The 27,332-nt window shown below is 33.6% G+C and overlaps 1 protein-coding gene across 1 annotated transcript; it reads left to right on the forward strand.

Moving 5' to 3' along the window:
• The first annotated feature begins 17,545 nt into the window (after positions 1–17,545).
• LOC132705266 (centrosomal protein CCDC61-like) lies at positions 17,546–18,884 on the forward strand. The gene has a single exon (XM_060675754.1). The coding sequence runs from the start codon at positions 17,563–17,565 to the stop codon at positions 18,799–18,801; it is 1,239 nt and encodes a 412-aa protein (XP_060531737.1). The 5' UTR covers positions 17,546–17,562; the 3' UTR covers positions 18,802–18,884.
• The last annotated feature ends 8,448 nt before the right edge of the window (positions 18,885–27,332 follow it).

Raw genomic sequence — 27,332 nt, forward strand, 5'->3', positions numbered from 1 at the left:
TATGTTTTATGCAAACTTTTCATTTTAGGATTTATAACTGTTTATATAAAAAATAACTAAATGTACATTACCTATTTAGCCGTATTTTAGGTGGGCGTATATAACCTACCCCAATTTTTTTTTCTGGGCTTTATTAACAAAATGTTCGGATAAGAAAGTCCAATAACAGTTTTCTTTTAAAGTGTTTTAAATGTTTCACATGCCTTTAAGACTGAACGTGTATCTGTAGTTTCATTAATGACAGTCTGAATTAAGATAATATTTGTATTTCGTTATTTGTTTTTGTTTCTGTTTGCCAATTTCTTATTAACTGTGCCTTATTTGCCGCAGGTACCTTATTGCAAATATCGGTTAAAAAGGCATCCGGAACGCGAAAATCGTGGAGCAAGAGAAAAAACAAGCTATTATGAAGACAGATTAAGCTGACTTCTATACCGCCACTAAAAGTGGAGTTACAAATAAGTTCAAGGACGGTTTGGAGAAGGCTCCAGGCTAGTAATCTGCGTGGTAGAATACCAAGAAAAGATGGTTCGTCTATTATCCTTAATATCATTTAAATTGGAATGGTGGAACGGGGATTAAGAAATGGCGAGACGAAACAGAAACAAATTTGATATGATAAATTATTAAAGATGGATCGAAAAAATTAAAGCAGAATGGAAGCCATACCAGTAGAATTTTTTTCATATTTAAATATGTTTGTGTGTAATTTAATCAGTTTATACCTGTTTCTTGAAGTTGTGTTGGGTATTTCTTGAAAGGCTCCATATTTGTGGCCAGATATTTTTTACAGTTTTTAAGTATTCATTTGTAATTATTTTAACAATGGGAATTTTAGCTTCGATTTGTTATTAATTTTAAATGATAACGAATCAAGTTATAAAATTATAATATTAATTTTCTGTCTTGTACGTCCGAGCTACTGTTTTGAGGGTACTTCCGCACCTGTCTAATCTGGAACAAACTAAAATTATCAAATATTTTGGAAAAGCCTACCGACAATTGCGGCGTTGCCAGATCTACACGAAACCAATATCAATTTTGGTATTTAGAACGGAATACTCTAAATAAAATTTGCTATCATTTACCTTTAACTATCTCATACGATTTTCGTTAAAATAAATAAATTAATATTTGCAAACATTTATTGTTACGATGGTGAATGATACACGGCAATTCAAAAATCTTTCCACCCATTACGTGAAACTTTAAATAAGCTCTACAGGAGCTTACCAGAAAAATAAGATGATTAATTAAAAAAAAAGGGGTCATACGATCGGAAAAACTAATGAACCAGGCGGAAAACGCAACCAGGAAAAGTGTCCTCTATGTGGTGACGTAAAATACTAGCCCTTAAAGTAAACGAGATTTGTCTACAAAACGAGTGACAAGTAAGTAAAAAGTAATAACGAAATCAAACGTGTGCTCGTCAAATTGCCATGAATACTGCGTTTATCGATTACCCAAAATGCGGAACTTAAATTATCGCTGTTGTCAAACATTGTGGTGTTTCAATAACAATATTTTTAACATGACCGCGAGTAAAATGCGAAAGAGAGTATTAAACTTTTGACGATGGTTTATAAAACAATAACAATGAAAATTCAAATTTCGGTTCTCCGGTTGCCAACTTCCACATGCCCTTATTATCATAAATGAACAAACAATGGTCGGCCACAACCATCTAGTTTTTATCGTTCGTTTATACGAAAAGTAAAGATCGTAAAGCAGTCTGATGTATTCGATGCATTTGGACGGCTGCCATTGCGAAGGAAAATGAAGCAGTTACGTATTGTTTGGCCGTCCGTTGAAGTCGTTGAACCTTTATTTAATATTTAATATCTGTTTTAGAAATGTGACCTTTATAATGAATAATACAGGGTGCGGAAAAAAGGTAGGCAAGATTTCAAATAGTGGTTGTTGAGTTTGTAAAACCGGCAACTCTGTGTACGCATTCGCGTTAGGCAGACAAAAGTATACAATTTTCAGTTATCGACATGGCTTGGAGCGGAGTGGAGCGTTCGTTGTCGAGGAGTTTCTTAGAAATGGGGAATCTGTAATGCGACGCAGCGCGCCTCTCGTAATCAGTTTAATGTTGGTCGGCATGGCGAGGTTTCGGATGGAAGAACAATTCGTCGGTGGGTTTTACACTTCAGGGAAACAGGTTCTGCGCTTAATCGAAAATCTACTGGCCGACCAAGGACAGTAAGAACACCGGAAAATGTGAATGCAGTAAGAGCTTCCGTACAACAGTCTCCAAGGCGTTCAGCTCGTAAGCATGCAGCTGCTTTAGGAATTTCCGATAGAAGTGTTCGAAGAATTTTACACAACTCACTCCAAATGCATCCATACAAAATGATGGTAGTGCAGGAATTAAGCGCAAGAGATTTTGAAACCCGTATCGTACCTATCATTTTGCCGCACCCTGTATGTACAAGGTGGTCCAAATTCGAGGGGCCTCTATGGCTTTAAGCATTTGCAGCATAGTTAGTCCAAAACTAATATGCATGTTACGGGCTCGATTTTCGAGAAAAGTCAAAAACTGAAAACCGTATCGTGATATGTCACAGCGTTTTTAAGCTAAAGGGTGATTCTCAAAAATGTGCGATGCCCTGTATAACTTTTTTAATTGTATGAATAGAGTTTTGGGAAAACATAATTTACTAAGTTTTTTTAAGCAGGAGTCTCTCTATTTTACCGGTTTTGTCTTAGAGCCTTTAGTTGCCGAGATATCACACAAAGTTATATTTATTTAAATAGGATACTCCCAATTTTTCTAAAAAATAGGATTTCTGATAAAATTTCCTGTCGAACTATGTGCCATATACCTAGTTTTACTAAATAGTTTAAAAGATATTTGCAATTTTTGATATTGACCATAGTAGGCACGGTGCGCGCCCTAAATGTGTAGATAAAATTCTATTGTTTTTTTTTTTCATACTAAATAAAGTTGGCTATGACACAAGGGGACACAGCAACCTGGCACTCTAACTTCTAGTTTACAATAATTACCAACCCTAAAATAATAAACGGAAATAAAATTATTAAAAGCTATTTTTTTTATTTAAAATTTTTATTAATTAAACCATGTAAAACTTAAAATCTATATCTAACAAGTTTCTTTAATTCTGCATTAAGAAGTTCTACCGCACGAAGCTGCCTGAAAGCAGTACGAAGTGCGTCTTCCAATTCCCTTCTAGTAGTTGGGCGATTTCGAAATACAAGTCTTTGATTCTCCCCCACAAAAACAACTCGAAAGGCGTCAGGTCTGGAGACCTGGGAGGCCAATATATGGGACCTTTATTTCCGATCCACTTTTCGGCAAACACATAATTTAGCAAATTAGTAATGTCGCGTGCATTGTGGAGATGCACCGTCATTTTGAAAATATAGCTCATTATTTTGCTGAAGAAGGAAATTGTCGATATTCTTCTAGAATTTGTTGGTACCTTTCGGCATTTAAATTTCCATCAAAAATGTATAGCCCAATAATTTGTCCTCTGTAGATGCCTACCTATACCTCAAAACTGAACCTTCCCTGATTCGCTTGTTCCTCCATAATATGAGAATTTTGCTGGTGAATATTTCATCACTAGAAATCGTTGCCTCATCCCTCCAAATGACTTTCCTGGCGAAATCGGGGTCTTCTTGGATTTTATTTAGGTACCACCTGCAAAGCTTGGAGCAAAATCTCGTTGCCGTGATTGAGGCACCCGTCGGAGTCGATAGGGAGTAAACTTGTGTTTTTAAGCACTTGCACGGCATTGCTACGTATAATTCCAGTGTTTGTCTCTATAGCTCCGGTGGAAGTATTCGGGTTAATTTCTATTTCTCCAAGAACCGTTAGTTCTTCCAACTCTCTATCATTGGCTAGGCTTCTATACTTCCTAGGCTGCGGTTTTGTAAAGGATTCGTATTCTTGTAGATGACGTTTTAACTTCAAAAATATTTTTGAGCTAGGTTGCCTTCTTTCCGGATATCTCCGGAAATATAGATTTAACGCCGTCTGTCGATTTTCGTTACTTTCAATATAACATTTTATCATGTCGCACTTTTCATAGTTTTCAAACATTTTTATAGCTTAACGAAGACGCCACTTTTGACACTTGGGCTTATGTGTAATGGCAATTGTTTTTATCTGATCATAGCTACCTAGATAGATACCGTAAAAATGCATAGGTCAGAGTTAAGCAGAGCCTACTATGCAGATTGCAGATATCTTTTTAACTACTTAATAAAAATAGGTGTTGACAGGAAATTTTATTAGAAAACTAATTTAAAAAAAGGGGTATTCCATTTAAAAAAATGTAACAGGTAAAAAATCTTCAAAATTTTTTTTAATAAAAATCACATTTATAAGAATCACCCTGTACTTCAGAAACGCTTGGACATATCATGATGCGGTTTTTAGTCTTCGACTTCTCTCGAAAATCGATCCCTTAACATGCATATCAGTTTTGGGCTAACTATGCTGCAAGTGCTTAAAGCCATGGAGGCCGCTCGAATTTGGACCACCTTGTACGGGGAATCTTCTTCTTTTGGGAGGTATCTCCTTTATCCTTAAAGATAAGAAGGTGCAGTTTTGGAGTAAATTACTTCTAGTGATACGAATAATAACACCGACGAAATTACTCTAGCCAATTTTCTTTCAGAGATACAGAATGTTTTTGAAACTGTTGCAGTGTAAAGTATCGTTATCTTGTCTCTTGGAACTAATAGAAGCTAATTAATCACTTGCTAAGAATTCAGTACCACAAAAATACGTAGTTTTTTTAATATAAATGCGAAAATTTTAAACGAGACTAATATACAGTTCGCGTTGCGTAGGTGTATATTGGGGCCTTAATCAGAGCACCAGTAATTAGCAATTAAAAGCATTGTAGTTGTCCAATTAATGTAAATTCCCGACACATCCCGGTTATATAACCCGGTAGTTAATAAAATATTTTTTATTATGTTTGCCATATTTTGCCAGCGGACGTTGCCACATTTAATGCAGTTGTTATAATACATATTATGACAGAGTTTTTAAAATCCGTTAAAAGACTGACACGTAATACATCGTAAAATATCGATATAAAAAATCGCCATTCCACCTGGCAGACTAGACCCAGACTTTGACTGTTTATTTCACAACAAGTGCGGTAAACGGCATTTGACTTACGAGTTTATTCAACAGGAGCGCAGCGAGTGTTTAATAAACGAGTGACCTAAAAACTTTACCGAACGTGTTAGTTAAGGTTTTCGAACGAAGGATCTCGTTTTTAAAAACACTTTTTTTGTTTTACAAACAGAACTACGAGGTTTTATTTAACCCGTTACAAAAGAACTGGACGCAAAGTACAAAGTTGTAATATATATAAAGTTTTTATGCAAGCGTCGCGTCGCAGATACTGGGAATACTGAAGCTAGCATTTCATCAGCATATTCTGTCACATAATTCCTCCCTCCGAAGTGGAAAACAACAGGGACGAAGGGTTGTTTTCGGAAGACTGGTCGTTCTTGGTTTTCTTGGAATCTTGCAGCAAATGGCTCTTGTAGATTTTCCATGCTATAACTATTAACAGGATTGATTAAAATAAACATCATTCCTGTTGAAGTGGCGAGACTCCAAGTGACTGGATGAATTTCATAACCAATGTCGGGGATCGATGATTTCGCAGCTTCTCGTAGTTTTTTGATCGTATTGAGATCAATCGATTGTAGTTGGAGTGGCTGGTACTTTACATCGTGATGTTCCATATTTTCAATTTTAATGGGTGGCAGTGAGAATGGGTTTGCTTTAAAAATTTCTTCTTTATTCCAAAGCTCAGTATTTTGGGTACTTATACCTCAATTATATGGAACATTGATCAGGCAGGCTTCTTCAATAAAAGCTATTTCTTTGTTTTGACAATTCATTTGTAATTTAAGTTTCTGTTCCGATGGTATTATCAAAACAAATCTACTAGTGATTGGTCGTATTATATGCGTTGAAACATTTACATTGACAACGTGGCAATTTTTGTTTTCGGCATATTTAATGAGGGTTGTCACACAATCACCGATGGGCTGGGTAAGTTGATTTTCGCAAACGTAGGTGTCTTCAATGATTGGGCAGATTGATTCTTGATATTGTTGCATGTCAGTGCCCAATATGAGGTAGGGTGAATTTGGTATAATTAAGGAGTGATTCACAGGTACTGGGAACAGGTGGAATATTTCAAAAATATCTTTAAGAAAAATCGGAATATGGACGGCAAAAATTATTTTATCTTTTGTAAATTTAACTTGTAAGTTTGCTAACTGATAATAATTATTTTGATTTTCAAAAATTAGAATTTGATCATCACTATAGAGAACAGTCAATTTAAAAATTATTTGTTCTAATTCGGCCGCTGATATTACTACAGGATGTAATGTGTTTAATTTCGCAAATGTAATGGCATTTTCTAAATTATCCAAAAAAGTTATAAAACTTTCGCAATTTAGAATTATTTGCATTAGTGTATTTTGAGCTTTAATGAAAGTAGTTAATTATGTGATAGAATATGCTGATGAAATGCTAGCTTCAGTATTCCCAGTACCTGCGACGCGACGCTTGCATAAAAACTTTATATATATGACAACTTTGTACTTTGCGTCCAGTTCTCCTTGTAACGGGTTAAATAAAACCTCGTAGTTCTGTTTGTAAAACAAAAAAAGTGTTTTTAAAAACGAGATCCTTCGTTCGAAAACCTTAATTGACGCAGTCGTGACGGATTTGGGGTAGTCTTCGGTCAAAGCCACGTCATCGGGACGATTTGATCGCGAAACGTGGGTTTCAACCCTTAGACTCCAAAACGAACCAGTGATAGACTGTCTGACAAACCCAACGTGATTGAGTTCGACTGAGGGCAAGGAAGGCGAGAAATCACCCCCGCAAGCAGTGCTACGCAAGGAAAATTCCAATAGGAAGAATAGGCTGACGACTAAGAGAAATCAAGGTTAGTGCCCAAAATTCCTATTGTTCTCCTTTCATCTTCCCTGGTTAGGACGGTGGAAATAATTTTAGGATTCTTAGTTTTAAGTTCAATTTTAAGAAATTTCAAAATCAATTAAATTTATGAACGAAGATAAAGACGTCGACAATTTAAGTGCGTTTTTTACTACGTTAAATTTAGTGGAAAAGAAAGTAGAGAATAGTCAAATCAATTTGAAAATGAATTCTAATCAATCGTCGAATTCAGGTGTAAATAACACTTTGTTAAAAATGTTTATAGATAGTATTCTGCCATATAATGGTGATCCCAACACTTTAAATAGTTTTCTATCAGCTGGAGATTTCCTTTTTGATACATATGGTCAAGGAAACGACGAAATTTTAAAACAATATTTGTTAAGAACTATAAGAATGAAACTTGTTGATCGCGCACAAATTCTAGTAGGCTGTAGAATGGAGTTAGTAACGTGGGACAATATTAAAGTAGCTTTGTTAAATTGTTTTGGCGATAGACGAAACTTAGAATGTTTAGAACAGGATTTGTTTATGGCCACCCCCTTTAAAAATGAACATCCTTTAGATTTTGGGAAAAGATTACAAGTTTTAAGAAGTATCCTTGCTCAAAAAATTAATGCATTTCCTGCCGATACTATGGATAATGCAAGCAAAGTAATTCATTTACGTCAATACGATCAAATTTGTTTAAGGACTTTTATTAGAGGATTACCAGGACAATTACAAAGTATTATAAGACTTAAAAATCCAAGCTGTATAGAATTAGCTATGACCCAAATTATTGAAGAGGAAAATTTTCAATATACACAAAATATCTTCAGAACTCCAATTCAATCAAAAGTTTTGCCTAATACTTCTATCGAACCCGTTAAACAATTTTCACTAAATCCAAATTATTTTAGTAACCAAAATTTTAATTATGTACAACCGATTCGCTCTACAAATTATTTTCAAAACAATAATCACCATAATCAAAATTTTAGAATTAGGCATGATCAAAATCAGTTTGCTTCCCAGACTAATAGTTTTCCCAGAGGTCCAATTAATATGCCTCAACCACGCGAAGTTCCAAGAAATTTTCCTACAAATAGGCAAGTTTTTGGCCCACCTAAAAACGTATTTAAACCGACAGGTCAGGTACCTAACAATAAACCCGAACCTATGTCAACAAGAACAAACTATACTATACCACGTCAAAATAATCAAATTAACCATTTCAAACCTACTGGCCCTAGAAATTTTATTTCGCAAGAATTATACCAAATCGACGAAAGTAACGCGGTACAAACAGATGAAACATCTGGGGTATTTCAAAATTTTTTCAAATCAAATTGAATACTTTAATGACACTCAAAATTTTGACGAACACCCTGAAATTGAAAATCAAATATCTCAAAATTTTACAATAACGAGCCAATGCGACTCAACGAAATGACATTAGAAATGTATACCGAAATTAATAATAGTTTACCGTACATCCAGATTAAAGAACCCGCAATTAAACTTTTAATTGATACTGGTTGTTTTCACTCGATTCTTCGACCTTCCATTGCAGAAAAATTTTATTATGAAAAAATATATCATTCCCCAACTATTATTAAAACAGGAATTGGTGAAAAGGAAACTCTATTTAAAGCAGACATTCCGGCTTTCCCAGAATTAAGGGCTAATACCAACCTATCTTTTATTCTTTTCGACTTTCATAAATTTTTTGACGGTATAATAGGATTAAACGACCTAAAACGTTTTAATTTTTCTATCGATCTTGTCAATAAACAATTAAGGAATAATACAACTAATATACCAATTTTATTTAGACAACCACAAAACGAAATATATTGTATTACTGTGAATGCACACGAAATTGTTAACGTAAGAATTCCAGTAACACAAAACAATGATGTTATTATTCCCGAGCAAGTCATTGAAGGTCTCTATTTTCCAGAAACACTTACTACTGCAAAAAACGGTTTTGCGCAAACAGAAGTTTTTAATTACACTGAGAAAAATATAACGTTAAATTTCCCACAACCTCTAAATGTTTTATCCTACCGACTGCGCCAGTTAAGGTTTTCGAACGAAGGATCTCGTTTTTAAAAACACTTTTTTTGTTTTACAAACAGAACTGCGAGGTTTTATTTAACCCGTTACAAGGAAAACTGGACGCAAAGTACAAAGTTGTCATATATATAAAGTTTTTATGCAAGCGTCGCGTCGCAGATACTGGGAATACTGAAGCTATCATTTCATCAGCATATTCTATCACATAATTTGTTGCATACTATACTTTTTCTACGACCGTTATGTCATGTCAGTGAATGAATTCGTGTTGTTTTGCGTAAATGTACCCAAAAACTAACGGCCGTAGAAAAGGTATGCAACACGTTCGGTAAACTTTTTAACTCACTCGTTTATTAAATACTCGCTCCGCTCGTGTCAAATAAACTCGTGAGTCAAATGCCGTTTACCGCACTTGTTGCATAATATACTATTACCGACCAGTTTTCTAGTTTCCACTGAAGTTCAAATTTCACGCGATATTTCACATATCGATGTGCTACACTTAATTTTCTTACTCAGAAGCCAACTAATCCCCGGTCCAAATATTGTGGTTTTTAAAACATATACAACTTTATGAGACGGACTTTTCACTATATATACTATAACAAAATGCCGCCTGTTTCATTTAGTGGGACCTCTAGCGGGAAAATATTACTATAGTTAGCAAATAATATTGTTGCATTGTTTTCGTATGAGGTTCGCGTTTGCGTTGCAGTTTTTATGTTTGTTAATGTTGATGATCGGTTCGTAAAGTAAACCCAATTAAAATTACATGTTTTGATTACACTTTAAATAATATAAAATCGGATTTTATAGCAAGATGTTGCTCCTGCGTAATTTTTCACGTGCCACACATCACAAAAAAAGGCAACAAATCCGCAATAATGCTTTTTTCTACTCCCGTCTGTAAGATGCCAAATTACACACCGATCTAGCATGCGGGAAGCGTCACTTTACCATGTCAGTTCCGTTTCCTACGGATACGAGCTCCTTGGGATATTTCCGGGTTATTACCGCACGGATTTTGGAGCAATCGGATGTTTCCCGATATTTGACCGCACGGCTTGAATGTTGACGTTTGTCAATTTTGACGGTCATGTCAGTAAATGTACCCAAAAAAAGAAAAAGTATAGTATACAACACGTTCGGTAAACATTTTTGGTCATTCGTTTATTAAACACTCGCTCCGCTCGTGTCAAATAAACTCGTGAGTCAAATGCCGTTTACTGCACTTGTTGCATAATATACTAGTCCCTTCTGTCAATTCTGACGGTCGTAGAAAAAGTACAGTATGCAATACGCTTGGTAAATTTTGTAAGTCACTCGTTTATCAAAAACTCGCTCCGCTCGTGCCAAATAAACTCGTGACTCAAATGTCATCTACCGCACTTGCATAATATCCTAATATTGTCGCTTGTGCAGGTAAAATAAGCTAGTCAGAGATTCATGTAAACATTGGGATTGCAAGTAAAAACTCAAAATTTACAGTAACGCCTAACTAATAGAATTTTGCATTTGTTATTTGAAGCACGCACAGAATATTTGTCTGTGTTACTGAAATTTCTAAAGTTATGAAAAAAATGTTAAACATGTCAACACCGCGGGTGGACAATTTCCAGTTAATACTCAAATGCAACTGTTACAGGCCAATAGCAAACCCGCTATTATAAATTTTACAATAAATTACTGCACAAATTTTAAATCGAAAATTGCGATAATTTCACGCTCGCAGTCTCCTGGTGATATTTTGCTAAATATCCAATTACGGAGAATGGTCGGCTATTGCTGTTATCAAAACGCGCTTATGTGCATATTGTTCGTGTAGCCCTGTTGTAATATGATAACGCCATTTAACTTTGCGCGAAATATTAACATTCAGCTAATCTGAAAATCCCGATCAAAAAAATTTTTCTAAAGGCCCAGGAGGGAGCGAATTTTTGTAGGTACTGCGGTATTATGCTCTGTTTCTTAATGTGATCATTATTGATCTGTAATACTTAGTGGTCTTAGTGATCATTGCGAATTATCGTCAAGGAGAGTGACTGGTAGACGCTATAGTGTTTGAAATTAGGATTATAGTTAGTTTTCCTCAGTTCTTGACAAAATTCGTTCTTGAGAACTGGTGTTTCTGAATTCTGAAAACTGCGATTTCTAAGAATGAGAAAAATTTTATTCTCAATATGTACAAAGCTTCGCCACCAAACCTCAACATTCGGAGTTGCAAAAATAGTTGAAATGTGTCCGAATGTATCTGGAGTTAGACAGTCAACAATATATCGTGCATGTGGATAAACGGATCAGGTCATCAAAGAGAAGTACAGAAAAAAAGAAATTGTAATAAATGAAGGCGAAAAGACTGCTATCAGACGAATAATAGACTCGTTTCACTTAAAAAGCGAAATACCTACACTTGAAAAAGGATTATTTCATTCCGCCCATAGCTAAGAAGAAATTATGGGAAACTTTGACGTTTCGAAACAACTCAAGACCGAGAAGGACGAAATTATCTGCTGGCGTCCATATTTGGGAGCAGTTTCGAAAGAATATCAATTATCTGAACAAAACATGTGAATATGAAGAACATACTCTTAGCAAAACACTGCAGCCAGTCTAATTCCAGACATTATTCCTGGTTTATCTGTTACAGGCAAGGATAATGATAGCTACCACTCAAGAAAATCCAAAAATACCCATGTCTTCTTGGAAAAAAAATCGGAATCATCTACGCTATAGACCCCCTTACTATCTATCTGACTTCAACGACCATACTTCATGAAGTTTTATTTTAAATGGAAGATTTTTGTTATATACTTACAATTTATTTCTGTCAGTTTTTATTTATTGATCCTAAATTTATTAATACCTCAAATTATCTGGTCGTCTGTATAATTATAATCGTTTATACATATTATTCTAATATGCTACTTCTTGAAACGCCGCTGTCACATTACTTTCATTCTCCAAACTCGTCTTTCTATTGTAAGCAAGAATTTTAAAAAACCATCATTTCAGTTTATTTGAACCCTGTTTAATAATCTCTGTCATTGCAAATTTACATTTTGTAACTCTCTCGCTTTAAAAAAATGGACCACATTAACACAATTTTGAAGCCGGTGATAGATTCGCCATTAGGTCTCAGTATAATTAATAATATGACATATTAAGAAACTTACGTTTCGCCAAAATCTCACCTGGCATCTTCAATGCTCGCGCTCCGAAAACACTTCGAACACTAACTATATATATATATATATATATATATATATATATATATATATATATATATATATATATATATATATATATATATATATATATATATATATATATATGACGAAAATGCTAATGCTGTAAGATATAGCCATCAGGCTTTCCCATTTTACGAGAACTTTCATTAAAAATGAACAGCTAAAATAAAGTTAATTTAACAATTTAGTTAAATTAATTTAAATTCAATACGATTATAAATTCCATCCATTAAAAAAGTATATTTTTTCTTATCTTTTAAGCATCCCATATAAACAATTATCCATATTCCACATATTTAATATTGGCCGTCAAAAATGATATGCTAATGCTGTAAGACATAGCCATCAGGCTTTTCCATTTTACGAGAATTTTTATTAAAAATGAACAACTAAAATAAAGTTAATTTCGAAATTTAGTTAAATTAATTTTAATTCAATACGATTGATTATACAGTTGTTTCCGTTAAAAAAGTGTATTTTTTCTTATCTTTTGAGCATCTCATATAAACAATTATCCATATTCCACATATACTTTTTTAGTTTTTTAGAACTCTATCCAGAATGTTTGTGATTAGAAGACATTTCCAAAATTTCGGAAAAAAAAACTTGTTGATTTATGACAAATACATCGATAAAAACAATTCTGTTGCTGATTTTACAAACACCATAGGCTTGTCACACAACCAGCGATGTTTCATTACAGTTTTAGTTTTTAGGATAGGTTGTTTTTCATGAAAAGAAGGAGGGAATGGTTCATATGCAACAACTTGCTCCACATAGCCTTCCTATCGATATTTCTTCAGTAATATAATTAATACAAAAAAATGCCCCCTGGACTATAAAATTATCCGCGCTGCACCGATCAATAAACAGAAAGTTTTAAAGAGGCAAGTGACTTTGTCGCGTTAAATATCCGGAGCCAGCCCTGATCAACTATAATGAAGCATCAATTTAATGAAATTAGCCAAGTCTAAGAAAACTCCGCAGAATTTTGATTAATTATCTTTGTTGAATAATCAAGTTGAACGAATGAAAAAGTTTTTGACTAAAACTTCTTTTCTGCTTTCATTCGAGCAGCGATTGGTCTATAAAATTGAATGAGACGCTTAGTTATGTATTCTTTTTGAGGACGGAGAAGTTTATTTCGAGTTTATATTTTTTTATGTAAATAAAGGCCGGCTTTAAAAAAGCCTTTTCGAATTACTTTTATTTTATCTCCGAGTTTCTGTTTTACGGGAGCGTATTTACTTACTTCGGCGATGCGAAGTGACTATAAAATTTTAATTTCATCAAATTGTGGCTTTGGCTTGTAATCTCGATGTTTATTTGAGTATTACGGATATTTCCGAAACCTACATTATTTAGTGGTGTCTCTCAAAACTCTAAATATAGCACACAAAAATTGATTTTTTTTTAATCTGCAAAAAAGCTATTTCCAATGACGCGATTGGAGAGCAATGAAATGCATAAGTAAGTGTAAGACAAAGTTCAGTTAATATTTACCACTGATTTAAAGCACAAAATGCGTTAGTCACATACAAAATTCGAAATTGCAAAAGAAATAACTAACAGTAGAGCAGAAGTGATGGTGGTCAGCAAACATCTTAAAGAGCAGTCTGGGATAGCGCGGTGTTCTTCAAGATGAAAAAAATTCTAAGTAGCCGGCACATCAACATTCAATTAAAATTAAGAGTTACAAATTCAAATATACACTGATGACACTGATGTACGGGGTGGAAAGCTGGACACTTACTGGGACTCTGTTAAAGAAACTTTTTTGAACCAACAACCCGATTTGGTCAAACTGATAAAAACCAGTAAACTAGAATATATTTCACATGTAACGACATCGGCAATTCCAATCTGTATAATATTCTACACTTCAGAACTTACGAGAATGGTTTCAAAAATAAAATACAGCATTATTCAGAGATGCTGCTAACAAATGGATAATACTATAAGGATTCAATTAAACTCCGAAGTCAATGTCTCAAAAATTATTAATATTATTATAAAAGCAATTTTTTTACAAAAATAAAATAACCAACATACAGTCCCAAAATGGAATGAGAACGAATCCGTTTGATTTTACTGAGAACTAATAAACTAAAACTAAACTAAAATTAAAAAATATCTAACACGGTAACACTGCAATTTACATTATTAAAAATTAATGACTGCTCAAAATTAAAAACGTCATTGCCACAATCAAAGATAGGACTCTTTTTGGCTTTGGTAATTTTTGATTTCTCCAGAAGATCGACAAATGGGCAAAAGATGAGTAGCGAAACAGACTTGTTCTGAGATCTTCCTGCCAAAGGGTCCGATAAAAATTGCATTACATTCCTCACAGTTCAAAGAATATACTCCTGATCTAGAAAAATAATCTGTTGGATAAATTGTTTGTTTTAAAAGCTATAGATAAGTTCCTGCTCTTGAACAATTTAGCTAGGTGGAACGAAATATTATACATTTCTTGGTAAAATTGTAAAATAATTTATTGTTGAATGCAATTTGTCTGACCGCAAATTTATAAGAATATGGTGAATTGGAGGAAAATTATATCACATCTCTTGTAAGCTATTAAATATGTCGAAAATTGACTATCCATGACTTTTCCCTCAAGATTGTTCATGAAAATTTTATTTTAAATAGGTGACAAGCACGAACCCATTGCGTCTTGTGGTTTGTCTAAAAAATTTATTATCAAACTTGAAAATATCGTTCTAACGCAGTCGTCAACAGAAGAACTAGATCACAACTTTTGGTAAAGTGGTACCACGCAATAAAGAACTCACTAAATCAATGCACTCAACATAGTCATAAAGTCATAATAGCCAATATGATTGCCAACGTTCAAGAAGGATGGTGGGTCTCAAAATATATCTCGTCTTGGTTGTTGACGGATCCTCCCCCAAAAATTAATTAGGACCAAATGTTGCTCGATAAACAAAACAACCAATAAAAGGAGTCATGTAGATGGCGATCATGTTTCTGATGATATCAGTGGATGTGTATCAATGTTTATTAGGCGGAAGATTTGTTACACAAGAAACTTTAAAAGAAAGCTGCCAACTTGCAAAAAGGACAAAGGATATTGTTATCTGGGAATTATTCAAGAAAAATACAAAATATTAACTTTATGGCAACCAGATTGTTAAAACTTTAGAGACACAGGAACTGGAGGTAGAGGAAGATGAAACCAAGATTGTTATTATCCGTGTCACTCCGAAACAAAACGTATTACAAAAGTACCTAATTGTACACACAAATTTAAAAATATGTGCTACAAAATGATATTAATGTTGAACTCATTCAAGGGTATATATATATATATATATATATATATATATATATATATATATATATATATATATATATATATATATATATATATATATATATATATATATATATATATGACAGTTTAGCTAAACAGGGGGGATAATGCTTTATGTCTTGGGCCATTATATATTGAACACCATAGAAGATTTGTAGCACCAAGCAAAATAAAATGCGATGGCAGAAAATGTTACTTCTATTTTAAGTCCGAGCGTAATAAATTTAAATAAAAACGTAGTTAATAATATACCTGTTGAAAGCTGGAAAAAAACGGGACAGTGCATTTTAAAAACTGAAGATTATTTTGTTTTTGTTTATGCTTATTAAAGTAAATATTTGGTAACTAGCTTGTATATATTTAGTGCTATCAAATTTTCAAATACATATAATAAACATGATATAATATTTAAACATTAAATTATTAAAACACGTTAACTGTCCATCTCTGATGCTCTGTCCTACAACGCCGACTGCTGATTGCAGTCGATAGGTTATGTCGATAATTGTTATGACCCATTGGGACCATTTGCCAGCAATTTACTTTTTTTATTGATAGTCCATCAGATTGATGTAAATCATTTATAAAAACATACGAGGATATATATGTACATGTCGATGCCGAATTAATATTATTTTTCACATCTGTTGGCTAGCATAGTGAACGACGGAACCAAAACAGTAAAAATATAATAGAAAATAACACATAATAGACAAAAAGAAAAAAATGTGAAAATCGTGTAAATAGTTGTATAAGTATAACAGAAGTACACCAAGACAACTAAAAAACAATGGAAAGGCAACTTCATGTCAACAACAATAAGAAAGAAGAATAAAAATGTCAATAACCAACACAAGTATATAAAGCCATAATACTAACGTCAAACTGTTATTTCGCCAATATTTTACTATAACATGAAATGGATCGAATAGAATTTTCCCAATTTTTTGTTGTTGTGGGTATGCAAGTCTTGAAACACTCCTCACTGGAAAAAATGAAAACATAGTTATTCAAAGAAAAGAAAACACATTTTGTTTTGTCCCATCACTGATTTGCTGGTGAGGTGTGATTAAAATAAACAAAGAAAATATATTTTTTCTACTCCCGTCTGTAAAATAACTAATTACACACCGATCTAGCGTGCGGGAAGCGTCACTTTACCATGTCAGTTTCGTTTCCCACGGGCCCGAGTCACTTCGGCCATTTCCGGGATTTTACCGCACGGATTTGGGAGCAATCGGATGTTTTCGGAGATATTTCCCACGCTTTGAATTTTGACTTTTGTCAATTTTGACGATCATGTCAGTGAATGTATTGTTGTTGTTTTGCGAAAATGTACCCAAAAACTAACGGTCGTAGAAAAAGTATAGTATTCAACACGTTCGGTAAATTTTTAAGTCTCTCGTTTATTAAAAACTCGCTCCGCTGCGCTCGGCTCGTGTCAAATAAACTCGTGAGTTAAATGACGTTTACCGAATTTGTTGCATAATATACTATTTTCTACTCCCGTTTGAAAAAATGCGGGAAGCGTCACTTTTCCACGTCAGAATCTTTTCCCATGGATCCGAGTCACTTCGGACACTTTGGGAGATATCGGATGTTTTCGGAGATATTTCCCTCGCCTTGAATTTTGACGTTTGTCAATTCTGACGGTCATGTCAGTGAATGTATTCTTGTTGTTTTGCGAAAATGTACCCAAAAACTAACGGTCGTAGAAAAAGTATAGTATGCAACACGTTCGGTAAACTTTTAAAGTCACTCGTTTATTAAACACTCGCTCCGCTCGTGTCAAATAAGCTCGTGAGTCAAATGCCGTTTACCGCACTTGTTGCATAATATACTATTTTTGTGGATCATACTAACCAAAAAATGTCTTGAACTGCCAACGTCAACATCAGAAATCTAAAATCACCAGTCAAAATTCCAAAATTCAAGAAATGCGCGATTCTAATTTAGTGACAACATATACATTTCACGGACAAGAATATTTATTTAGGATGAAAGCGCTACACAACAATCTGGAAATTCTGGTTACCGACAAACATTCGGGTGAAGAGTGGCAGTGTAGTTACGACGCGACGTACATTGAAAATCTAACTCACAAAACGGGTAATTTTAAGCAGTTCGATATTTTTATCGCCATGATTAAATCCGGTGTACTAAAAACAAGTGAAAGTGTAACTTTAGATCTGCTTACTTTTGAAGAACTCGAACTCTTGAGGTCTAGAAAGATTACGAGAACTCTGGGATCATTTAACAGTAACCGAAGATACTTAATTGTAACGTACATCGTGGAATTCGACAAGATTCGTTATCCGTTGCCATTAGAATACTGTGGGCCACCAGACCCGGTGATATTACAAACTACAATTCGTAGGTTAGAAGTGGAACTAGCCAAAACTAAAGAAGAATTAGCATTAAGGTCCAGCAACAATGAGTCTAAGAAAATATATTTTTTGCAAAAGCGAGTGGAACAATTAACTGAGGAAAACACCCAACTTAAAGAAGATATGGAGCAAATTTCTAGGCGCATTGAGAAAAAACATAAGCCCAACTATGCTACTTTACAAACCGCAGTGAATAATTTAGAGAGAAGCGTTGCGAAAGAAAGAAGTTCACACCACGAACTTGTTCAAAAATTGAAAAACGATAAAATTGAGCTGATGCAAGAGCTAGAGAAGTTGAAGGTGTCTGAAAGATCTCTGAAATCTATACTTAATAACAAGAACCAGCCATCGCAACCACCGTACGAATTTGGAGATAATTACCTTCCAATAAATGCCATTCGACCTGGTCCTTGCACAAAAACGTTATATAAAAACTCTCGTTCACCGACTGTCCGTGATTTCCATGGCTCTGGTGCGGTTCGTATCAGAAATAGATCTACAAGTGGAAATAGACCACGATCCCGATTAAGTAGAAGAACCATCGCCAGCCCTTGTAGTTCTACGAGCAGTAGTAAATATCACGATCCACACAAAGATCTAAGTATACACAGCAGATCAAATTCTCCACAAACACCAAAATGTAGCTCGGGTAATAGTTCTCGAGTCAGTTCTATAAATTCCGTTAGACGGAGAAAAAGTAGAAACAGACATTTCGAATATCAGAAATTGCAGGAAAAAATTGAAGACCTACAGAAAATTTTGAAAAGCAATATAGTTCGAACTAAATAAATAAATATTGGCAACGCGGTGCGTTGCTAGCCGGTTTGTTGTATTTTTAAGTTTTATTAAAAATAACATTAAAATAATTGTTTATGTATGTTTTGATTAAACATTGGGCATCTCATATATTGTGATCTTGCTTAGTACAAGGGGTTTAACTATCAAGTTTTTTGTAATTTTAGAAAAGAAAAATTCGAATTATTCTGAGTATTTTTAAATAGACACTTGATTGTAAAATCTAAATTTTTTTAATTTTTGTAACAGCATTTTGTACTGGATTCCTCCTGAGTCTGTTAGTGATAACTAAAAAAAATAAAGTAAAAAATAGTAGCTTGTATAAGTATCTTTATAAAATTAACATTTTGTACATTTCATTAGTGTTTTTCAAATTTGTATATGGTTTGAAAATATGGTTGATGAATTTGGTGTTCAGTGATATATTCTACATAACCTGTTTTTCATCTATGTCGCATTCAGAGTGTTACTTTAGTTTTCTGTTAAAGTATTCTACCAATAATATAATTCCCGCAAAAGGAACATCAGAAAAAAACAACAAAAACTAGAAATTACTTATTTAATTTACACACTACAAATAGGTATATTGACAAAAAATTATCTTAAAATTAATTTCCTAATTTTATGAAATTACCAAAAACCATGACAATTTCACGTTGAAAGTTCATTAAAAATTTAAAAAATAATTATTTTCTTTTTTTACTTTTTTACTTTGCTATCTAATAATATCTGACGGAAAAGCATTTGAAAAAGAGAGCTAAGGAAATTTGATACACAACAGCGCTCAAAATGGAGAGACGGCATACAGTGTTGAAAAAGCTTATTAACCTTATGAACATCAATTTCCTTACGCGAAAGAAATGTATCTAAATAAGCGAAACCTGCTTTTTGTCTATAAAATAAAGTAAGATGTTTTCCTTTGCAGTAATTTGGTTAGCTTTGCTTATATCAACAATACAGAACTAAAGCAAATCAGGGTCGACAAATCGGTAATTATGTCAACCATTTTCTTACTTATCTGCGACATATGTGCTATATCATTTTAACCAAATTATAAATTTTTTTAATTTTCAGTAATTATTTATTTTGAAACGTTAACGTGTATCTTTTTATTACCTGAGTTTAAATTTGTTATACATTTTAAGGTTATTAGGCCAAATTTAGTGGGTTTAACACATGTGAACATCAATTTTCATACGCGAAAGAAATATATCAAAATACAAGAAACCTCTGCTCTTTGTATACTAAAGATGGTAAGACCTTTTTCTGCGCAGTGTTTTGGTTATATCAATAAGCGTTTACACAAATGATAAAGCATTCTATCGAAATCAACAATACAGAAATTTAAAACAAATCAGAGTCGACAAAAAAACAAAATTATATAATGTTTTAATTTTTAGTAATAATTAATTTTAAAATGTGAAAAAACAGTGTTTTTTGTTTATTTGTAGTTTAAATTTGTTATACATTTTAAGATCATTACGCATAACATTCAAAATTCATGAGGTAGTACATTTAACACATGTGAACATCAGTTCACAAACTTCTCTTTGCATATAAAATTTGGTAAGGTCTTTTTCTGCGCAGTGTTTTGGTTAGTTTTGGTTATATCAATAGGCGTTTACATAAACGATAAAGCTTTCTATCGAAATCAACAATACAACAAATATACAGCAAGTCAGAGTCGACAAATTCGTAGCTATATCGATCATTTTCTTACTTATCCGCGATTTATGTGCCATATATATTAAAAAAAATATATGTATTTTTTTAATTTTCATTATTTATTATTAAAAAGTGTAAAAAGACTTTTGTTTTATTTCCTGAGGTTAAATTTGTTATATATTTCAAGGTTATTAGGCCTAATATTCAAAATTCATGGAGTTGTAACATTTAATACATGTGAACATCAATTTTCATACTCGAAAGAAATATATCAAAATACGTTAAATCTCTGTTCTTTGTTGGTTTTTACAAACCATAAAGCTTTCTATCGAATTAAACAATACAGCAAATATAAAGCAAATCAGAGTCGACTAAAGAGTAACTATATCTATCACTTTCTTACTTATCTGCAACCTATGTGCTATATAATTTTATTAAAATTAATAAATTTTTCAATTTTTAGAAATTATTAATTTCAAAATGTTAAATTGTAAAAAAAAACTTTAAATTTCTTACACATTTTAGGCTTATTAGGCCTAACATTAAAAATTCATGGGGTTGTAACATATACACGTGTGAACATCAACTTTCATATTCGAAAGAAATATATCAAAATATGTGAAATCTCTGTTTTTTGTCCATAAATGAGAGTAGGATATTTTTCTGTGCAGTTTTTTGGTTATATCAATAAGCGTTTACACAAACGAAAAGGCTGTCTATCGAAATCAACAAAACAGAAATATAAAGCAAATCAGAACCAATTAATATTATATTTTGTAGAATATATGAAATGTTTAATGTTAATTTTACACGAAAATTACAGAAAACCCGATAATGTCTAGAGTTTTCGAAACAAGCGACTTAATCAAACAAATGCATTTTAATCTAACGCATCGATCCTCGCGCTATATTTAAACTTTATCTATCTGAGGGCACGTTCCTGAATGCATGATCGTTCCCCGATGGAGAGGGAGTTTCCAATTCTTAGTCGTCCAAAACAGTAGGGACTACTCCAACTTCCCTATGCCTCTCGTTTATGCGTTTGTTATTCAGCAAATGATGTCGGTAACGATGTTTGATGTTTGGTCAATTCGTTTATGGCGTTTTCGTCGACGAGTTGTTTGTTGTTATTGCGATGCTTTGCGCGCAAATCTAACGCTACGATGAAGCCAATCAAGCTCCACTGTCTGAGGCGAAGGAAACGAGACCCAAATTTTTATGACGCCGCTTTTTGCGGTTTGCGACCTCAAAGTAATAGTCCGGGAGGACAAACGTTTGTTTCGGGATTTTGCAACAACATGCAGCAATAATAATTCAACAAGAATAAATTCAACGATATCAGTTTTGTAGGTCCTTAGAAAGTCCAATAAGTGCTCAACAAACCAATGAAAACCGCATCTCAATATCCTTATCCAAACACAACCAGAGCTTAAGGCACTCTCTAAACATAGGAGCGTCTTTCAACAAAAAAGGAAGGTTGATTTTCTATGTTACGAGGGCAGCGTCAACATTTCTCGGCCTGTATATGAAAGATACAAAGTAGAGTAACAATTTTTCAATATAATCCTCCTTAACTTCAATACACTTATTACATCTCTTGATTAGCAACTCAATCCCTTTAAAAAAAATATTCTTTTGGTTTGTCTGCAAAATGACCTAAAACAGCCTCTTTAACTCAACTTCGTAGTTAAATCGCCGTCCACGTAAGACCTTTTTCAAATATCCAAACAAATAATAGCCGCTGAACTATAGGGAGGATGATCTATCTGTTGGAACCCACACTCTAAAATGGCAGCTTGTGCAAGACCAACAGTATGGAGTATTATCGTGCAAAAGGCGCACGCCTCTGGTCAATTTTCCTCGACGTTTTACACGTATGCAATCTCCCAATTTATGTATTAATGTTGGGTAATATTTACCATTGAAAGTGGTATTAGGTTCGTTAAAATCTATCAAAAGAATTCCTTCATAATCCAAAAAGATCGTGGCCATCGCCTTTTTTGTTGACTGGCAGACTTTAAATTTTCTTGAAGGTCCTCCACCCGTACGACCCCACTCTATTGATTCTTTTTTCGATAGAGGGTCATAATTGCGAACCATAGTTTCATCTCCCGTCACAATAGTTTCTATCACAGGCTTCGATTCGGAACCACAGCGTTCCAGAAAAGACCGCGCCCACTCGACACGGCGTTGTTTGCACTAACCTTATGCATACCTAAATGATCATGCAGGATTCGACGAACACTTGTATCAAAAAGCTTAGTAATTTCTGAGATTTCCTTGGCCATTAAACGTCGATCACCCAATACCATCTCTTCCACAATCGCAACAATATCTTCCGTTATGACCTCTACTGGTCGACCAGTTCTTGAATCATCTTCAAGGGACTCCTGCCCCATTCGAAAACGCCTTTCTTTAATAATTTTAGGTGCTAACCCTTCTTTTTTCAAAAAGTTTATGACTGTTCTATACTAAATTTGCGTTATTTGCGACATTATTTCGGACACGTCTTCATCACGTCAAGATATATATTTAAAAGAAGACAAAGTTTTATCGTGATACTATGTCAGACCGGGAAATTTTGGCGCTAACCTCGTACTTAAAAAAGGGATATAAATGGCCAATGCATCAATATTCATAAACTTCTTTTTAATTAAAACTTTTAATTTAAATGATTTTAAAAAGACCAGATATCTTCTTAACTTCTAATCTAAATCTGACATCGAAATGAAATGTGTGTGGGCAATAACCAAAGAAATCACATGAAAAACCAAAAATAACGATATTCGAATGGAGGTAAATTCTGAAAAGATAGCAATGTATATAATAAACATGGCAAATATTATCGAACATGTAGAACAATCCATATCATTGTAATATAATACCCAACAACCACTCAATGTATTTAAAACCCGTCACATAGGCAAAAAAATCTAATAGATCCTAGAAATTTTCGTGTTTCTGGGTGAATTATTGGAGATAAATGAAAAACGTTTAAAGATGTGATAATTTGATGTGAACAGTATCGTAAACTGTATCGAGGGAGAGTTTAAGGTTACGTTTATAATACAGGAGGCGCGAGATATTTGAAAAAATATAATTTTAAATTGCAATTACCAGTACAAATTTTAATATTTATTGAAGTTTGGAGTAACTTTGAAGTTCGACGAGATGTGAAGGACGCTTTATACAGGGTGTATTCACAATCAAATTACATCGATTTTGCTAAAGTTCCATAGTGGTCCGCAGGAGCACAATAGAAGAACAAAGCCCTCTAGGACAAGAAAGCGACAAGAAATAAAATGCTGATTCGCGCTACTTGCGACGAACTTGCCCTGCCCAGCGACGATTTTTTGAAAGCAATCTTGTTATATTAGGTATATAAACGACAATTTAGTCGAGAAATTGTTTTAGTACGAACAAAGCGAGAGTTTAATAAATTAATCTGAGAAAACAAACGTCAAAATACCATCATTATTTTAGATATCGAATGCATTCAAGGAGTATCTGAAGAAGTTTATTTAACTAAAGTTTTGAAAGACAGCACTGAATATCCAAGGTCTGCAAATTAAATAATGAGACCTATTTTTCAAAATTTCTTTCTCCTAATAGTGCAACGTCCTTGTGAAGCCACATAGCGCTGGAAATGGTAGTGCTGGAACTGGAATAGCTTCAGCTGGCCAATTTTAGCCAGTTGAACATTTTCAGCTTTCCCAAAATAAGGATTCTGAGGAGTGTTTTATTCTGGCAAAGACTTATTCACTGATGATTTTTCCAGTGTTGATGGACCGTTCGTCATTGAAGTAGATTTTGGATGATTCCGTGAATATCAAAAAACCAAATCAGCATTGATTTTTGAACCTTGAAGAGGTGCTCTGCCGCTTGATTTCTAGGTGGTACTTAAACGACCAACACTCGAATCCAAAGAGTCAAGGCTGATGTCTTTTTTGTTTTGCAAATGGTTTTTTGAACAGATTTTTTCTCTTCCTCAATTGATTGGTTAAACTCTGGTGCACGGTGGTGTAAGTCAAATTCAACTCTTTGAATGCTCAAGGACCCGGATTATGTCTACATTTTCATCGGTTCTTGTCCTTGGTTCATCTGCAATCGACTTTTTATTTCTGAAAATGCCTGAAACCACCGAAAGAACTTTACTCTTAACAAAAAATATCTGCGCAGGACTGTCGAAGTTTAACAACCTGCTAACTGCAATACAATAAAACTATTTCCCAAAAAAAATTGTTACGGCCAACCAAATGATTCGAGCGAGTTCGAATCCGTAATCCAAACCAGCGCCTCCAGAGTTTTAAAGTGATACTTTGTTTACGCCTGAGCAGTGCATAATTGGGTATTCTAGATTAAAGAGTAGAAAAATATGTGCATATTATTGTGTGTCTATTATTTCTTCAATTTAGTATGATTTTATACCACATTTTTCGTAGGACTTCCAATTTCTAAGTAAAACAGGAACCAAATTAGAAGCCTGTAGGGAGTGACACCGTCACTGGAAACCCTTTGATTTTATCAATATTGATTAAACAGTGGTGTAAACGTCTACTTAATGGCAATACAACTTTTTCCCACGTAATTCTAACATAGTGCTAGTGCTTTTTACTTAATCATTTATTAATCAAGTGTTTGTTGATAATAAATTTTCGCAAATATTCGCAAAATTATTATTAAAAATACTTGGAATCGAAACGCTTCCATGACTCGCATTCGAAACTGTCGTCTTGGCACTCCATTATGGGCAAATCGGCAACGAACAAATTGCGTCTAGCAAAGTACATGAAAAATATGGAAATTTGTCAAATTTTTCTGTCGAACTCATATGTTGCACGTAATTGACTGGCCGGCAGTTTCGATCCCGGTGGAATCTCCAATTACGGTGTCAATATGTTTTGCGAAACGCGTTGCAGACATAAATTGTGAAACTTCAAATCTGTGAATCATTTTCGGATAGCAAACCAGGGTCCCATAATTTAGGGCTAAGTTTAGTAAATAATTACAAGCGTATTTGCAATTAAATTGTACATTGAGAACGCAAAAAGTATTATAAGTATGATATGAAATATAAGTTACAATAATGTAATACCAACAATATAAATAATGGACGAGATTGCTTTTACATTTACACCTTCATTTCGACAAATTTGCCTTAAATAAGAAGTACTGAGTAGCATCAAATTTTTAGAAAATAATTTTCAAATTATTTTCTCCTAATGAAAAAAAAATATTTCTCTGAAAAACAGAGTTGGAGTTAATCTGGGGGTGAAATGTGAGCGGACCGGACGGTACTTCCCTTAATTAAGAATTTGATTTCCTCAATCCCTCGACTGAGATACTGCTCCTCACCACTGCTACTGACAATTATAGTTTTTAATGACTAATTCAGTAGTATAAATAATACACTAGGTTATGAATAAGTATATTTATTCTCTCTAGAAGCAAAACATAATTTTAGTTTTTTAAAACTCTATTGAGCCCCAATTTACGAAGCATTAGTTTTTATTTAGATAAGTCTTCGTTAAAGTATCCTAATTTTTGAAGCCTCTGGTGTATTATAATAAGAAAAACAACGGGACGTTTCATAGTCCGAGAGAATTCCCTAATGCTGCCCCATCAAAAAACTGCAATCTCAACAATCGAAAACGTAATAGCGGCCCTGCAAAAAAGTGATAAAAGGAACCCACAAAAATGATCTTCCGTATCCCCTCAATCAACGATATTATCCTATTAAATCAATTAATATATCCAATAAAAGAAAACCGGTTTGAAGGGAGGCTTCAAATTGAGAATGGGATTTGATTTTATGGGGAAAGTTGCGCGCGGTGTTGCCAGTTTTACTAGTATTTGTTTCCAGTATGTTATTGAATTTGTCAAACTCAAAACTGGTTCAACACATGCTGATTGGTCTATATTTACATGCTGAGTTATGAGGTTATGTTAAATTGTATAATGATTGGTTCAATAACAGTAATATTTAGTAAAATTTATTGAGAATTTGCAACTGTTAATTTTTAACAATAAACAATGAAGAAACCAAAGATGCTTGTTTTTGTTCAAGTACAAAGATTTCTATTTACAAAGAAAACACACGTTCTTAATTTTTGCGCCCACTAAATATATTGCAGAATATTCTCGTAGTAGGTATGAAAAAAATTAAATGGGCAAAGAATTGCAGTTTTTAGAGCTCTACTCAAAACCATTATTACGTCTTAGACATTATGGAACAAATATATTTTTTGAAAATCTGCGGTGGATGCGTACCATATGGAATTAAAGTGCTAGATTTGCTTTGTGAATGCCTTTTGCAAATTAACAAAGCGAATGAGACACCAATTCTTTTATGATTTAATTGATCAAGTTTCAACTCCATATACAACTTCCTATATACTGCGCTCGTAAGTTAAAACGTCCTAAGTACCAAATTATTAAAACAGAAATAATCGCGTTTTTATAAAATATGTTGCGCAGTCTATGTTTTGCATGATAACCATTTTTTTTTCTATAATTTGAGTATGTAGATTATTTATTTAAAATTTATTTAGAAAAAAACAGTTTCTTAAAAAAAATGCAAAATTGTTAGATAGGACTTTTTTATTTAGGCAATAAAAAAATTTACTTTTCATAACGTGTTTATCTAAATATTTTTCCTTGAGCAATGAAATAGTATATTATGCAACAAGTGCGGTAAACGGCATTTGACTCACGAGTTTAGTTGACACGAGAGGAGCTAATGTTTAATAAACGAATGAGTTAAAAAGTTTATGGAACGTGTTGCATACTATACTTTTTCTACGACCGTTAGTTTTTGGGTACATTTTCTTAAAACAACACGAATACATTCACTGACATGA

The sequence above is a fragment of the Cylas formicarius genome, unplaced genomic scaffold, assembly GCF_029955315.1.
Source record: "Cylas formicarius isolate icCylForm1 unplaced genomic scaffold, icCylForm1.1 PGA_scaffold_7__23_contigs__length_41026272, whole genome shotgun sequence".
Taxonomy (NCBI): Eukaryota; Metazoa; Arthropoda; class Insecta; order Coleoptera; family Brentidae; genus Cylas; species Cylas formicarius.

Coding starts and splice junctions, on each gene's coding strand:
- LOC132705266 (XM_060675754.1), top strand. CDS start 17,563: ATGCGCGATTCTAATTTAGTGACAACATATACATTTCACGGACAAGAA.